General features: G+C 46.9%; 1 protein-coding gene across 1 annotated transcript in view; it reads left to right on the top strand.

Annotated features, from left to right (window-relative positions):
- The window catches only part of TNKS (tankyrase), a 168,463-nt gene extending 155,664 nt beyond the window's left edge, over nt 1–12,799 (top strand). Inside the window, exons 25-27 of the mRNA XM_045821219.1 lie at nt 553–739; nt 3,575–3,731; nt 7,186–12,799. Of these exons, the coding sequence (XP_045677175.1) occupies nt 553–739; nt 3,575–3,731; nt 7,186–7,272 (431 nt within the window). The 3' untranslated portion in view covers nt 7,273–12,799. The remainder of the gene's footprint in view (nt 1–552; nt 740–3,574; nt 3,732–7,185) is intronic.
- Nucleotides 12,800–15,273: the final 2,474 nt, after the last annotated feature.

Below are 15,273 nucleotides of genomic sequence, written 5' to 3'. Positions count from 1 at the left end.
CCGGCCGGAGGGAAGGCCGTGTCGTTGATCGTGGTGGTGTTGCATTAAACAGGGTTCGTTTGGGGTTTTTCCCCAAGAAATGACGTGCCGGTACCAGCGTTCTCGTGCCTTATACAGGCTTTTCAAGGCATATTCAATGAAAACAAATTATCTGAAATTTTTTCAGAACTTAAATTGTCAGTTGAGCTATCTGGAGAATGAAATATTTTTCATTGTTCTTTAGCATAATTGTTTTAGTTTATTGGGTTATCTGTACTTGCTCAGAGTAAGATTGGGTATAAAATAATCTGCGTTTTCAAAGCCACACTGTACTTTGCCGTCTAAAGTCTCATGCCATCTGCGAGATAACATCTTTGCTTGGTGAGCACAGTAGGTCCTTGATGAGATTCTAGCACGTGATAATTTATGTATAATAGACATCTTGCAAAATAAACGTTTTAATTACGTATTATTGAGTACTTAATATCAGTCTGCCAAGTGCAAACAGTACGTAGCTAATTGATATTCTGGAAAAGTGTTCAAAAACTAATTTTTCTATCATTATATTTTTAGGTTCTCCTTTCATTAACGCTATTATTCATAAAGGGTTTGATGAACGACATGCATACATAGGAGGAATGTTTGGTGCTGGGATTTATTTTGCAGAAAACTCCTCTAAAAGCAACCAGTACGTTTATGGGATCGGAGGAGGAACAGGCTGCCCCACACACAAAGATCGGTCGTGTTATATATGTCACAGGTGAGCACTGGGTTTGTTTCTCGGGCTCTGCAGCAGTCCCAGCTGACCCTCAGTCCCCACCCTAACGAGTCAGGCGTGGTGGGGACCGGTGGGAGCAGTCAGTTTCTCAGCCTCCACCCTGCCAGTGGCAGGGGCGGCAGGGCTGCTGGCATTATGGCGATGAAAACTAGGTGTAGTCAGCCAGTCACAGGTCACAGTGAAACTCCCCCCATTTTGGCATTTTCCCCGGGCTTCATGTTTCTTGCTTCTGAATCGGTACAAGAAAGGGGTGGGAATTGTTCTTTAGAACAGAGAACCTCTGTCTGTCTAGAGAGTCGCAGTGGAACTAAGACACATATCTTCTATAATGTTGCTGTCCCATTCCCAGTCAGGGCACACACCTGTGTTGTGGGCCAGGCTCCCAGTTGTGGGCGTGCGAGAGGCAGCCAGTCGATGTCTCTCTCTCACACTGACGTTTCTCTTGCTCTCTTTCTCCCTCCCTCCCCCTCTCTAAAATTAAAGTAGAATCTTTCATGTGCTTCCGATATTGCTTGTGATATTTTAAGACAGGATATATAATTGGCCTTAAAAATCCAACTTTGGAATATTAACTTTGGAATTATTAAACAAATGAATATTAGCTTTTTAAATAGGATTTTTAAATTCAAAAGTTGAAGAGAATCATAGTATATTCTCTGAAGTCAGTGAAAAAAATAATCCCTTTCCCTATTCCATTTCCTGTCAACAGAAAAAAGTACAAGGAACTGTATTTTACAGAGATTGCCGTTTATTACATTTCTCTTTGAATTAACCAGATACATTACTTTTGCAAAGTTGGTTTAATAACAAACTTTATAATTCAGTTAAAATCTCAAAAAGACCTATATAACCTTAAAACTTATTATAATTGTTGACCTTGAGACTTACCGCTCTCAGTTACATGGAAACAAATTGTAGCCATCAGCAGTTCCGATATGGATGCCATAAGTCTAGAAGGAAATTTATTTTCTTTAAGTCTGATGTGGTTAGTAACACACAAAAATTCCCAAGAATATGTAAATGCAAAAGTTTCTCTTTGTTGCTTCAAACCTAACACTTCTGGAAACAAAATGAATTGGAAAAAGCAATAAAAGTGAACCTAAATGAAGGTGAAGAGTTGCCCGTTAAAATTAGAAACACAGGTCAGGATTCCCAAAAACAGAGCCTGAAGCAAAAGCTCAGGTACCGGCACCTTGGCAAGTGCAGCCCCGGGGCAGCAGGAGGGAGGGCACAGAAGGAAGTGAGGTCAGGAGGCGGCAGGACAGGCTGAGGTTCACCAGGAACTGGCCGGTTTCAGGACAGGCGCGACTGGTCACTCAGTCCCTGTGACGTCTTCAGAGAAGCTGCATGAAGTAATCCATCACCCAGCAGTACATGGTGGGAGAGGAGAGATGACCTTCTCTGCCGGCTCCTGTCTTGCACCAGTCAGCGTTGGCACCTCCCCCTCCCCCACCCCCCCACTTTGGGGCGCTGCCTCCGAGGTGTATGTGGCAGTGCACAAGGCACATCGCTGAGCAGGCAGGGCCAGCACTCTCTACCTGAGCACTAGAACCTGTGGCCTCGTGGGCTGGTGGGCTGGGGAACGGCTCCTACTGCTTCTCCTGCCTCCTGCAAAGCCCTGGGGCAGGAAGCCGAGGCAGGAGGCAAGGCCTGTCTAGTCAGGCTTTGTGTGACATACGGCCTGGGGGAGGCCGTGGCACTGGGCCAGCCAGCCGAGCAAGCAGAGCCCCGTGATGCCTTAGTGCTGCCCGCAGTGTGGGCATGGAGCTCAGAAAGACTCCTCCTGGTTTCCATCAAAACCCTTTCCTCTGGATGCAAGAAGGAAATGCAGCCAGGCCCGCCTCCCAGAGGGTCAGGAGCGTCCCCCCGAGACAGCCAGCTCGGGCAGGACCCCATTCTCCTGGGTGTGGCATGATTTTCATTTCACTGAAAGGACTATCTCTGATCAGTCACATTGCCAAGGTTGCACTCCATTACTAGAAACAAACTGTTTGTATAAAAACTATCCCCTTTAACAGTGTGACCGTCTTACTGTTTAGTTTAAATGTGGGTTGTTTCTATTGTGTCGGTGAACTTTGAAGGCCCACAATGATTGCAGGCTTTGCAGGCCCCAGGACCCCGTCCCAGTGACCCCGCTCCGCCCTGTAGTGCAGAAACAGCCATAGACAGTGTGTAAACGTGTGTGTGGCCAGTTTCAGTGCCTGCTTGCTAACGGAAGCAGGCGGCAGACCAGACCCAGCCCCTGTGTGACCACCTCCAGCCTATTCAGCACGCTTTCCTCCCCGCAGCCTGCCTTCTCCTCCTCCGTCGTGTTTAATTCCACCCCTCCCCGTTCGCACTTCACCCAGGCAGTGTCGTTTCCAGCCTTGTGTTGAAGCAAGTGTTTGTTGTATATGGTCCACTCTTACTCTTACTTTTCTCATCCGGTTTATTACCTCTTTATGAGTAAAACCAAATCCTAATTTCAGATGCTGCTGCCATTTGCTTATTTTCTCCAATTTATTCCTATCCTTCCATATAAGAACTCGGTTTTCACTAGTATTTTTCTTCTTGCACTAGTCAAAACATACCAGGTGTTTTTCGTGATTGGTTCCCAGACCACACCAAAACTACTTTCAACTTCAGGGGTCACTGTCGAGCCTGCTATTTGTGCTAAGTCAGTACATCAGATCTCGTCCCATCCTGCTCGTGAATATGAAAGGGACATTTAAATTAACCTGCCTTGTGTTAAGGTTTACTTAAATCAGTAAACCTAACAATTACATCATTTCGAGATTTAAAGCTTCCTTCAAAATACTGCTTTCCTCTTTTCTTTAGACAAATGCTTTTCTGTAGAGTGACCCTCGGAAAATCCTTTCTGCAATTCAGCACCATGAAAATGGCTCATGCCCCTCCGGGACACCACTCAGTTATTGGGAGACCGAGTGTGAATGGGCTGGCGTACGCCGAGTACGTCATCTACAGAGGAGAACAGGTATGGTACTCACCAGATGAGCGCAGAGTTACTAAACATGACCGTGCAGAATGTGGAGACCATGTACGAGTTACAGAAAACCATTTAACAACATACCTACTGCAGCCCTGGCTGGTGTAGCTCAGTGGATTGAGTGCCAGCCTGTAAACTAAAGGGTCCCCTGGTTCAATTCCCAGTCAGGGCACACGCCTGGGTTGCAGGCCAGGTCCCCAGTAGGGGGCGCATGAGAGGCAACCACACATTGATGTTTCTCTCCTTCTCTCCTTCTCTTTCTCCTTCCCTTCCTCTTTCTCTAAAGATTAAAAAATAAAAAGTATGTATCTACTGCATATTCTAATAGTATTAGTTGTTTCAGGTCAAAATGAAGATATCTAAATTCTTTGACATCAGCTTTACACAAACAACCCATCAGTCAGTCACCTGTCAGCCAGGTAACACAGTATAAACAAGAGGGCGTCTAAGAAATAAGGTGTGGGACCTCATGCTGCTCTTGAGGCATGCTATTCTGAATTAATGCTCAGCATTCTCCAACCCCAACACAGCAGTAGAGAGCTAGGAGCAGCTGCCTTTGAGTGGACCTTCTTCGTGGACACAATTGCCATAAGCTGGTCAGACGAGTGAATCTTTGTACAGATACACCTCGCCTTACAATGGGGTTATATCCCAATAAACCCATCGTAAGTTGAAAATACTGTAAGTCAGAAAAACATTTAGTACAGTACACCTAACCTATCGAATGCTGTAGCTTAACCTAACCTTTTTTTTTTTTCTTAGATCTTATTTGTTTATTTTTAGAGAGAAGGGAAGGGAGGGATAAAGAGAGGGAGAAAACATTGATCAACTGCACAGCCCCACTGGGGACCTGGCCCGCAACCCAGGCATGTGCCCTGACCAAGAATCAATTTGGCAACCTTTTACTTTGCAGGCCTGTGCTTAGTCCACCTAGCCACACCAGCCAGGGCAGCCTGGCCTATCCTAAATATGCAGACTTACATTAGCCCACAGTTGGGCAAAAGAATCTAACACAAATCCTGTTGTATAGCATGGTATTGACCAGCTCATGTAATTTGTTGAACACTGCACTGTAAGTGGAAACAGGGCGGTTAAACTCACCACTGTGTGCACCACCGTCATGGGCGGGTGTCCTGTGGGTGCGGTGAGTGCGCAGACAGTAGCCAGAATACCCGGGCAGCACGGTGCCCCGGAGGGCGTGGGTTGTTTCCCCTCGGGATCGCGTGGGGACCGGGAGCTCTGGCTGCCTCTGCCGAGCATCACACGAGAGCGTTGTACCACACGGCACCAGCCAGGTGAGGTCAAACCTGAAAGTACAGTTTCTGCGGGTGTGCATCACTTCTGCACCATCGCACAGCAAAACCCTGAGTCTAACCATCGTAAGTCAGGGGCCTTATATACATCTAATCATGGAACTCACGTAAAACGACAGCCTTCAGAGTCGGACAGCTACAGCCCATTGAATTCTGCCAGCAGCTTGAGGCTCCAAAATAAAATTGGCAAAAAGCAGGAAAACTTCCCATCAGTTTCAGCCTGGTACTTAATTTTCACAATACTGCTAAATACCTACCAGTTTTTCTAAAAACAAAACTCAGTTTGTCTGTACTTAACTGAATTTCAAATGGTTACTTAAACTTTACTAATGGTAAAGAGATAAAAAGGAGAAATAAGAAATTAACTGAATACAACTAATCTATGAAAACAGTGTTTTATTATGTGCCTTCAGTCTGTGCCAGCTGAGGTGTACTGTTAGGGAGAAGAACTGGAAACAAGTCCTGAACTTCGGGGTGTCCCATCTGTTGGCATCTCTGGGCCACACTGGAAGAAGAAGGGCTGTCTTGGGCCACATGTTAAATACGTTGCAACACGCAATCACAAAAAAATCTCACAATGTTTTAAGTTAATTTACGATTTTCTATTGGGCCGCATTCACAGCCATCCTGGGCAGCACGAGGGCCACAGGTTGGACACCCCAGTAGTAGAAGTGTGGCCTGTGGCTGTGTGGGCAAAGCGGTGACCCCTGTTAGGTGTATCATAGGGGTGAGCAAGTGAGGAGCTGGCGGTCACTGTTGAGGAAGGGACAAGCGTGTGGAATGGGGGAGGGTAAGGGGTGGACTGAAATTGGAGGTGTTGATGTGAACTCATGGTGTCTAGTATGTATTATGTATGCACACACGTGCATATGTGTATGCATGGGTTTACGTGTAAGAGTGATGTAAGCTTGTGTATGCATTTGAGCATATATGCATGTGTTTGTCTGCTGAGAGCAAAGAATAGCCCATAGCAGTGAGTACACCTAGAGCTGAGATCTTGGTCTCTAATACCATTCCCCGTGGTAAGGATCCAGGCTCTTTGGGAAAACAGCTAATTCCAGGGACGGAGCACAATAGGAACACGTAGACCTGGAACATCTAGCATGTGAAAAAGTAACAAAGTAATGAAATACTCAAAAAAAAAAAAAAAAGATGGGGCATGTTACAAGGACCCTGAGCCAGCTTGAAGGGGCTCCACTGGCCAAATCTGGGACAAGCTGAACACCAGATAAGCATAGTAATAAATCTCAAACCATTGGGAAAAAATAGGAGTTCGTGATCCTGATAATAACTAGATAGACAAGTGAAGGGAAAGGGAGGCTTTCGCCTGCAGTAGGGAGTGGAGAGCAGGTAGGTGGGTGTGCAAGGAGATCGTCTTGGCACTGCTGTGGTCAAAATTACACCAGGCAGGAGTCATCAGTGGATGCCAAATGGAGGGGATCCTTTTGACAAGGAAAAAGATATTTTCATGGTGGTCTTACGAGTTAGAGAGGAGGAAGAAATCACAGCAGTTACACATTGGAGAAGGGGGAGCAATACCCGATCCGATGGTCAGAGGTCACGTCACCGTGAGGGGCACGCAGACCCCGAGTGCGCCCCCGGCGTGGTGCTCGGACACAGGTGCGGCATCCGTGCAGCGCTCCAGCCGAGAAATGCGTAGCCTCAGCCTGATCAGAGTGAGGAGCGTTCTGTTTATAAAAAATGTCGGAGGGCTAGAGTCTTTGAAAATGTCACTGTTATAAAAGACAAAGAAAGGCTTTGAAAACCTCCAGATTAAATGAAACCCAAGAGACAGGACAGCATTGTGTTGGTACCGTTTTCATTTCTGCAATTTAATGTGTAAGTTTCCATTTGTTTTAAAAAATAAGTGGAAATAAATGTGTCAGATTTTTAAGTTAGAAACTCCAGACTTCTAAGGAAAATGCTTTTCCTTTGACTTAGTAATTCTACTTCTAGAAATTTGTATTAGTGTAATCAACAACAAGGAGTGATTTGATCAACGTTAGTATATTTATATGCCTGAGTATATGTAGTAGAACACCGGTCAGAACCAGCAGCCTCTGAGGCACGGGAGGCTTTGCTGCTGTGGCTGCCGCAGGGTCACCGGCTCTCTCCCTGTCCCCCTGCAGGCCTACCCGGAGTATCTCATCACCTACCAGATCATGAAGCCCGAGGCTCCTTCGCAGACGGCCACAGCAGCCGAGCAGAAGACCTAGTGAATGCCCCCTGGTGCGGGCCGGATGGGATTCCAACCGGGACTGGATTGTAGTGGATCGTTCCCAACAAAGTCAATGTTCTCTAAATCCCCGACAGCCTAGAATAAGCTGTTCGTCTTATGAAGCGTTGCTATAGTGATGAATATAGTGTGAGTAACTGATGCGTACTCCACTGCTGCTGTGCCCGTTGAGGAAATGTTTACAGGGGCGGCCTTTCAATGTATCTCAGGCTCACTTTCATTGCAATTATCCATTTCTAAAGTAAGACTGCTTTGATCTAAACTTGGAAATGGAGAGAAAGAAAACATAACCAGTACTCCCCCAAATGTTCACCATTCACACACTACATTTGCTTTGCTTTGTTATATATGGCACATGTATATAACAAGTACGCACACCCAGGGCCATTTCAGTTTTTCCTAAACATGCATCATTGGCTGTTTTGTTGTTCTTCGATAATGAGCCAGAGAGCCTTCTCGAGGATACTTTGCACAAAGCCACACTGACTAAAATCAGTAGCAATGCAGCCCAAGCTTCTGGCTGAGCAAGACTAGTTTCCACCTTTTTTCCACTTTGATTTATTTTATATCTGTACTTCTTATAAACATAAATTGAGATGGAAAGAAAAAACATCAAGTTTCCGTCCTTTTATTAATTGGCCAGTCTTACAAGGAAAAGGCACAAACATCAACCTGACTTAGGAGCTCCCAAGTTCAGAGAAGGCAGAGCCCCTGAGGGCTCTTGCTCTCTCACAGGAGAGGTGGCCAGGAACGCGGGAGCCCCGAGGAGCGTAGCCAGGGGGAGGTTCGGGTGATGCCGTCCTCAGGCCCAGAAGCGAGACCACGAGGGGGGCCGGGAAGGAGAAGCCGCAGAGCGCATGCGCGGAGCAGGCAGGTCTGGGTGTTGCAGCAGGAGGGCCTACGGGACTCCTCAAAGAGCACCTTCTCACGCACTCTGCCCCACCAGAGTGTCGCCCCCCAAATTAGCTGCCTTATTTCCAAATTCAGTCGAACTGTTGTACTTCACTGGAGTCACACAAAGTTTTACCTTACTGTTTCTCTAGGTTAGAAAGCTAGGGTTTGCATCCTGTTCAGTAGCTGGACGGGCACAAATGCAAGGACTTTTTTGTTTACTCCAGACTTGGGGTTGGTTTTGAGCGAGGTGCTTCAAATAGTCTGTGTAGGTCCCTGCACGGAAGTTTTGATCCATTTCTTCAAACAGCTTAACAGACAAGGAGAACAAAAACTTGAAACCAAAGCTCTTTCAGTCACTTTTTTAAATGAAAGTGGAAAAATAACCTTACTGTTAGTTCATGAAATCACTACTTTGTTTTGCTTGTTTTAATCACCACTGCCAAGTGCACATCGACACTTGTAACACGTTGTCCGTTGCAGCCCTTACACTCGCCCTCTTCCCCTCACCCGAGTGTCACGTCAGGCGCGTCCGTCCACGCTGGCGCGCCACACACCTGCTCGGCCTTGAGGCAGAAGTAACGTGCGGTGCGAAGAAAGGAAAGCAGGGTGGCGCGAACTTGGCGCTTCCCCTTAAAGTCCTGACAGCAATTTGTTTTTTAATGCAGGCTGGTTAAGCTGTGACCTCATTTAATCGCCTAAATAAAAATAAAGTAGTTACATGCAAAAATTCTATAATAGGCTCTTAAAATAATACATTTTGCTTTCTTTCTGGCTCGAGTCCATTGCTAGAACTAGGCATTGGGAACTAGATTGAGTTTCATAGCTGAATCCTGCATGGGTCCTCAGAATTCAGTCGAGAATTAGCTTCCGCGTTTGCTTCTGTCGAAGTGTTTGTGGCCCATGCTGGGTGTGTGTGTCTCGGCTGTGTGTTCACGAGCACTAGGATTCCATGTGAAGAAGCTTCGAAGTCGGATGTTCATTGCGAGGGCTCTCCCCGCCTCTCCTCCTTTTCTGCCGTGTTGTGTAACACTGGGTGGAAGGTGCTGGCACTCGGTGTAGTTTTCAGTTGCTGTGAAAGTGTGTATTACGTGCCTCCTCACTTAGATATAGTTTAAAATGGTGAACACGGCTGTGATTTTTAGTTAAGAAAGAGTTAATGTGGTGTAGATACCAAAAGCCACTCCCCACCTGTGGTGTGTGTCATTGCCGTCACACTGACTAGAGTCATGGCTGTGCCAGTTTTAAACTTCAACCTCACACTTGAGAAGTGAAACCGTGCTTCAGTGTTTAAACTGCCAGCGTCGTGTGCCGTGCGTTCTGCGTGCCGAGTCAAGGTCCTGTGTGAGGAAGACACTGCAGTGCTGCCTGTCCTGTAGTAGTTCCAAGTGTATAGCAGTCCTGGGGGAACCTGTACATGTTACTCATCTGCTAGAGACAGTGGGTTCATTGATACCTCACAGGAGCCAAATACATTTTTTCACTCCAAACTTGAAAACCAGAGGTCATCCTGAGTGCACTCAAATGGGCAAAAGTTAACTATGTTTGGAATTTGCATCTATAGCAATTCGAAAAACCCTCTGGCATGTAAAAGCATGGCATTGAATTGGGCTGAAATCCATGTAAGTTCTCGCATTTGCACTACACAGAAACAGGAGCAAGCTGAGGATTTCCAGTGTGGCCTGCCGGGGCTGGCCCCTCCACTCCCCACACCGAATGGGAGAGAGCTGGCCACAGCCGCCCGCCGCCCGCAGTCCTGAGACCACAGGGCCCTGGGTGGGGGGGCCCGGTTCGCTGGGTACTGGCCGACCTGCATGGTAGAGTCAGGAGTAAGCGAAGTGCTCCAGACTGGACACCTCCTCCTGCTTGGCCGCCTTCCCCTTTCCCCAGGTTGCTAGTCTGGGACTATAAGTAGCTCTGACACTTACCTTCAGCCCCACTCACTTTCCTCCTTTCTTCATTTTGAGTCTTGCAAAAGGAGGCCGTCCCTCGATTCCATATCACGACCAGAACCAGGTGTTAGGCTCCCGGTGCTCTGCTCAGAAGATTCTGCCACGCCGTTAAACAATGACAGCGTGGGACCCAGAGTTTTAACTCTGAGAAAAATAACAGCTGCACAACCAGGTTTTTTATTTACCTTTTTCTTCGTGGAATTTGGGATTTCCAGCTTTTCAATGAAATAAGTAAAATAAACTATTAGAATGTTTCCACGAAATAGCACCCTTGTGCTCATCTGAGTGGTTAGAGTAATTTCCTTCTGCTCTAAAATAGCAAAGTGCATTGATTTCCATACAGAAATGCCTGAACATGGCAAATAAAGTCATATGGACTAATGTTCCATTACCACAACCTTTATACAAACAGTGGGCGTGCTCCGGAAGAAGAGCTTTAGAACGCACTTAGCGGCCCCGGTTCTTCTCTCCCAGTACATCTCCCAGTTGTGCGGTGGCTGTCGGATGCCGCTCACCGTCCTTTCAAGTAGCTGTGCTCTCTGGCCTGCCGCACACTGTCTCTGAAACAGCAACACGCGTGTTTGCAGCGCCTTCCCCCGGTGCGCCCTGCCCCCATGTGTATGATAATCAGCGATAAATGGCCTTCTCACCGAAAGTGCTCGCGCTGTGACAGGTGTCTTTGGGGCTGTTATCTTGCAGAGTGAAAAAGGTTTTAGTCATTCAGGGAACACTAAAAACTGACATTAATACGGAGTTTCGCGTGTCAGATTCATTTCAAGACTAAAACTAAACTTGTTTGATGTCAAATCAGCCACAGGAATGAAAAGAAAGTAATTGCGAAGATAATGTTTCAGCTTCACTTGGACACATGTAGCGTATGACGAGAAATGCATTTTTTAAAATTACTCTTAAAGATGAGGCTTCTTCAGACACTTTGTGGATTCTGAAATTAATAGAAAATTAAATATTAAGAAAGCCTTAACTACGGCAGAAACTTCTTAACCTTTTATATCCTAGTAAGTTGTAATTCCATTTCTTAGTGTTTGACAGGTGTCAGTGAGCCAGGCATAGCTGCGTGTACGTCGCACCTGGCGTGCTTTTTTGATGAGGGCGCACTTCACAAGTCACGCGCTCTCCCACGCAGAGGAGCAGAGGAGTCAGCCCATGCCGTTTCTGTCTGTCTCAGGCTCCCCAGCTGCCAGATCATCTGGTTTGGAGGAGAAATGCTAGACAAAATTGTAAAACCCGTTAAGTTTTGTGTATGTGGGAAAGCAGCAACAATTCACAAAGTGATACCCTGTATCATTTGAGTGTTGCACAAGCTGTTTTTTAAATCATTTTAAACATAGACCATGGTGATGTGGGAGAAACCGCAGGAAGCGCGCTCCAGGAGGCGCGAAGGTTCCCGACGTCTGCCCGAGGGCCCTGCCTCCCCTGAAATGACATTCACGCTGTCGGGATGCTTACATTTGGCTCTCCGTTCCTCCACGTTTCCTTTTCTGTTTTACACTTTCCCATCTCCACACCCACCCTGCCACCCATCTTTTCCAACAGATTTCTCATTCTCCAGAATTCAGATTGTTTTGTCAGTTTTCATCTGTCTTCCCATTTCTGCAGACTCCCCTGAAAGCGTTTGCAGAGAAATGCAGTTAAACTCTGGCGGTGGGGGTGTCCCGTACTCTCTCCTGTGGCCCTCCCACGGTTCAGGATTAAAAGCTAGAAAACGTGACAGTAAAAATCAGAAAGCAACCAAAATCTTTGAGGCCGATAGCCTAGACCTGGAAGATGAAGACCCTGACTATAGAACCCTTGTATTCACGACACAAAATGCTTCGACTCTTCACGTGCATATATAATGCCTGCTACTGCTTCCATTGTCCCAAGTTCATCCTGTCTTTGTGATGGTAGTGTTTGTCTTTGATACCTACACACTAAAAAGGTACTTTCATCAACAAGGTTTCTCAAAAACATTTACAGAACCAGCGTGGAGGAAATCTCAGTGGTTTCCTGGCCACGGCGTTTGGCGTAGTCTGTGCTTTCTCATTGTGTTGTCAGTCTGTGTAGTAACCAGTGTGGTGGCTCTGGTTCATGATCGGTGGTGGTTTGTTTTTATTTTTAGTCTCTGTGACCCACCAGTGGCAGGGGGTTTCAGTCCCCTCCTTTTTCTTTTCTGCATTTGTCCACTTGTAGGATTGCCAGATAGAACACACAACACCCAGTTAAATTTGAATGCGAGGTAACTAATTTTTTAGCTTAACCGTGTTTCATGCATTACCTGACACATATTTACAATAAAAAATTTTCTTATTTATTTGAACTTCAAATTTGACTGAGCAACCTGGGTTTTTGTTGGTTTTTTTGTTTGTTTGTTTTGCTTCATTTTATTTTATTAAGTCTGGCAACCCTATGAATTTGGTCATGGGAAATTGCTGACAGCATGTAAATCCTTCGCGTCTTCACGGTCTTCCGTGTGGAGCGGAAGACCTGTCCTCCGCCACCCTCTGTGTTCGAAAGAGGGCACCGAGGAACTTAACCTGCCTGCGCGGCGGGCTCCTATTTAAGGCATCTTTACGATTATATTTAACCTGTAATTGTGCTTTGGCTAAATGTCTAACTACAGTACTTGTAATTGTTTAATATCCAATAAAAAACATTTTTAAAGTATGCTGTATGTGGACAGCATTCGGCTCGGAAGTGTTTTCATTTCCCTGTTTGTTCGTTTCAACCTGACCAACCTTGACACAGCTGACCCGAAACTGTCAGAACGTGAGCAGCAATGGTCCCGCGTGTCTGTCCGGCACAATCTGCGTCACAACTGCCTCATCCTCTCCTCGAAGCCCATGTGGGGGTCACTGAAGGTCGGCAGTCGCAGAACCGCGATTCCTTTTAGGAAAATCTCTGAAACGAAGGGGCTCGGGCCCTGGAGGCCGACCCCACACCAGTGACTGGGACAGCTCAGAGGCCCTGCCCGGCCTCGGCTGCTCAGAGACTGCCCCCCCGACCCCGACCCCGACTCATCACGCTGGAGAGTGAGGGAACACCTGCCTCACACGATGGTGACCATTCTGTGCCTGGCACGTGGCACTGAGAAAATTGTTTCTCTCTCTCCCTCTCCTTTCTCCATGCCTAGTGATTCATTAGATAGCAAGTTAGGAGCTAGGGTTTTATCTAATTTCTTTGCCAGCGGGATTGCTGGAGTTGCAAGGATATATCAGTTAAGTACTTGGAAGCACTCTCAACCCGCACAGATCAGCAGCTATCACTGAGCCGGTGAGATGAACCAAGTGCTTTGTATACCTTTCCCAACAACCCTGCAAAATAGGTATTTTAACCCTCATTTTACAGATGAGGAAACTGGCACTCAAGAGTGGTGAAAACATTTGTTCCATATCCCAGAATTTTTTGCACTGTAGACTAAGGTACCAACTGATCGGCCCCACCAACCCCGACCGTGGGTGGAGTGTGGGTGTGTGAGTGGGAGTAAGAACAGCCAGGTGACCCGATTGCGTGACTCTCTGTCATAGCTGTCCCTGAGATCAGGTTCTAAATGCCTTTAGACTCGGGGGCTCCCCTTTGGTTATTGCTGAGTTAGAAAACAAATCTAAACTGTGCATAAAAAGCAAGTGGCATATAAAATAAACAATGTGGAATTTCCACAGCTTGGTTTGGTTACTGGTGCAGAATTATTCCAAGGGCCTACTTTTATGGCTTGGAACTACTACAGGTTGAAAGAACCAGGGGAAATGTGTGTGTGTGTGTGTGTGTGTGTGTGTGTGTGTGTGTCGCAGGGAGGGGTACTTATAAATCACTCATGGGATTGGATTTCTTTTCTGCAGAAAACTACTTCCTAGAAAACTGAGTTCCTATGACTACAAAGGGGTAGTATTTCCCAGGCAGCAAATTTCAAAGGTCTGTTTTTCAGTGGCATTGTCTACACTCGTCCATGGTGGTTGTGACCCAGGGTCTCAGGTTCGGGGCAGCCCACCGGGCTGTGTAGCACTTGTAAACCTTTATTGTTCGGTATGGTTCACTTTTCCTTGAGGTTTTGTAGTCATAAGGCAGGACAGTAGGCTTCCCGGCTTAAGGGGCACATGGCCCTACGTGAGAAATAGTGAAAAGCCATCTGGTCTTGCTGAGGTGGGACCTAGCTGCCAGGCTGTCTGCGTAGGCATCTACCCTGAAGACCTGGACCGAGAAGCAAGTGGAAGGAGGTGCGTACGTCTTTATTTTCACTAATTCCCGCCTGTCACCGTGCTAATCCAACACCTCTGCTTAAGTACGACGTGCATATGCAGATAAGTGTGTAGGTAGCATTTTTATTTTTTTAATAGGATTCTTGGCATACTTTTTTCCTGGCCAAAAACTGATGTGCAGTGTCTATTCATCTTCACTTCCGTAGTCGCTCTTACAAATCCGGAGTGGGGGTGGGGGGGTGGGGGGACACAGCCCGGCGGGCGGGCGTCGCTGCAGGTGCGCAGGCGTGGGAGCGGCCGGGAAACCACGGCGCTGCAGCCCCGAAACTGCTTCACGGCAGCTAGGAAACGAGAGGAAGGCCCGCGCCCCGCCTTTCACACCTGCCAAGGAGGAGCGCTGCCCGCCAAATACTTCATAGGGACGTGTGGAGGACGCTGAAGGTGTTACAAATCAAATGCTGGTGGGGTCCTAGCAGGGCGGTCAAATAAAGAAATGACAACAGCCAACACAATAATAGCTATCCGGTGTGAATGAATCAAAATCACACCTAATTTTTCAGTCGAATCGGCAAAAATACATATTTTGTGGTGTGCCACAGAATTTTAGTCATTAGTCTATGTGTGCCGTGGGATGAAAATCATTGTCCTACAGCGTTCCTAAGCTGAAGAAATAAAAAATGAAATTCAATGCAATTTACGAAGAATTGATCTGTATTATGAAATAGTATGCAGCCACTACGAAGGGTGAAGCAGAACCGTGTGGGGATTCGGGCCAGTGTTGGGTGAAATGAGACTACCCGGCCGAGGATTCACCTGGGTGCACCCCCATCGCCTGGGCCCGGAGGCCTGACTGAGCAAACCCGGTCCCAACTCAGGAGACGAGGACCAGGCGCCCCAGCACCACCCCTGCCGCGGGGCAGGGAGAGGAAGCGGAGGAGCAAATTG

Source organism: Phyllostomus hastatus, unplaced genomic scaffold (genome assembly GCF_019186645.2).
Source record: "Phyllostomus hastatus isolate PE091 unplaced genomic scaffold, TTU_PhHast_1.1 phas_scaffold_46, whole genome shotgun sequence".
Lineage (NCBI taxonomy): Eukaryota > Metazoa > Chordata > Mammalia > Chiroptera > Phyllostomidae > Phyllostomus > Phyllostomus hastatus.
The sequence above is the reverse complement of the archived record's forward strand: the minus strand, read 5'-3'. Positions and strand labels throughout refer to the sequence as shown.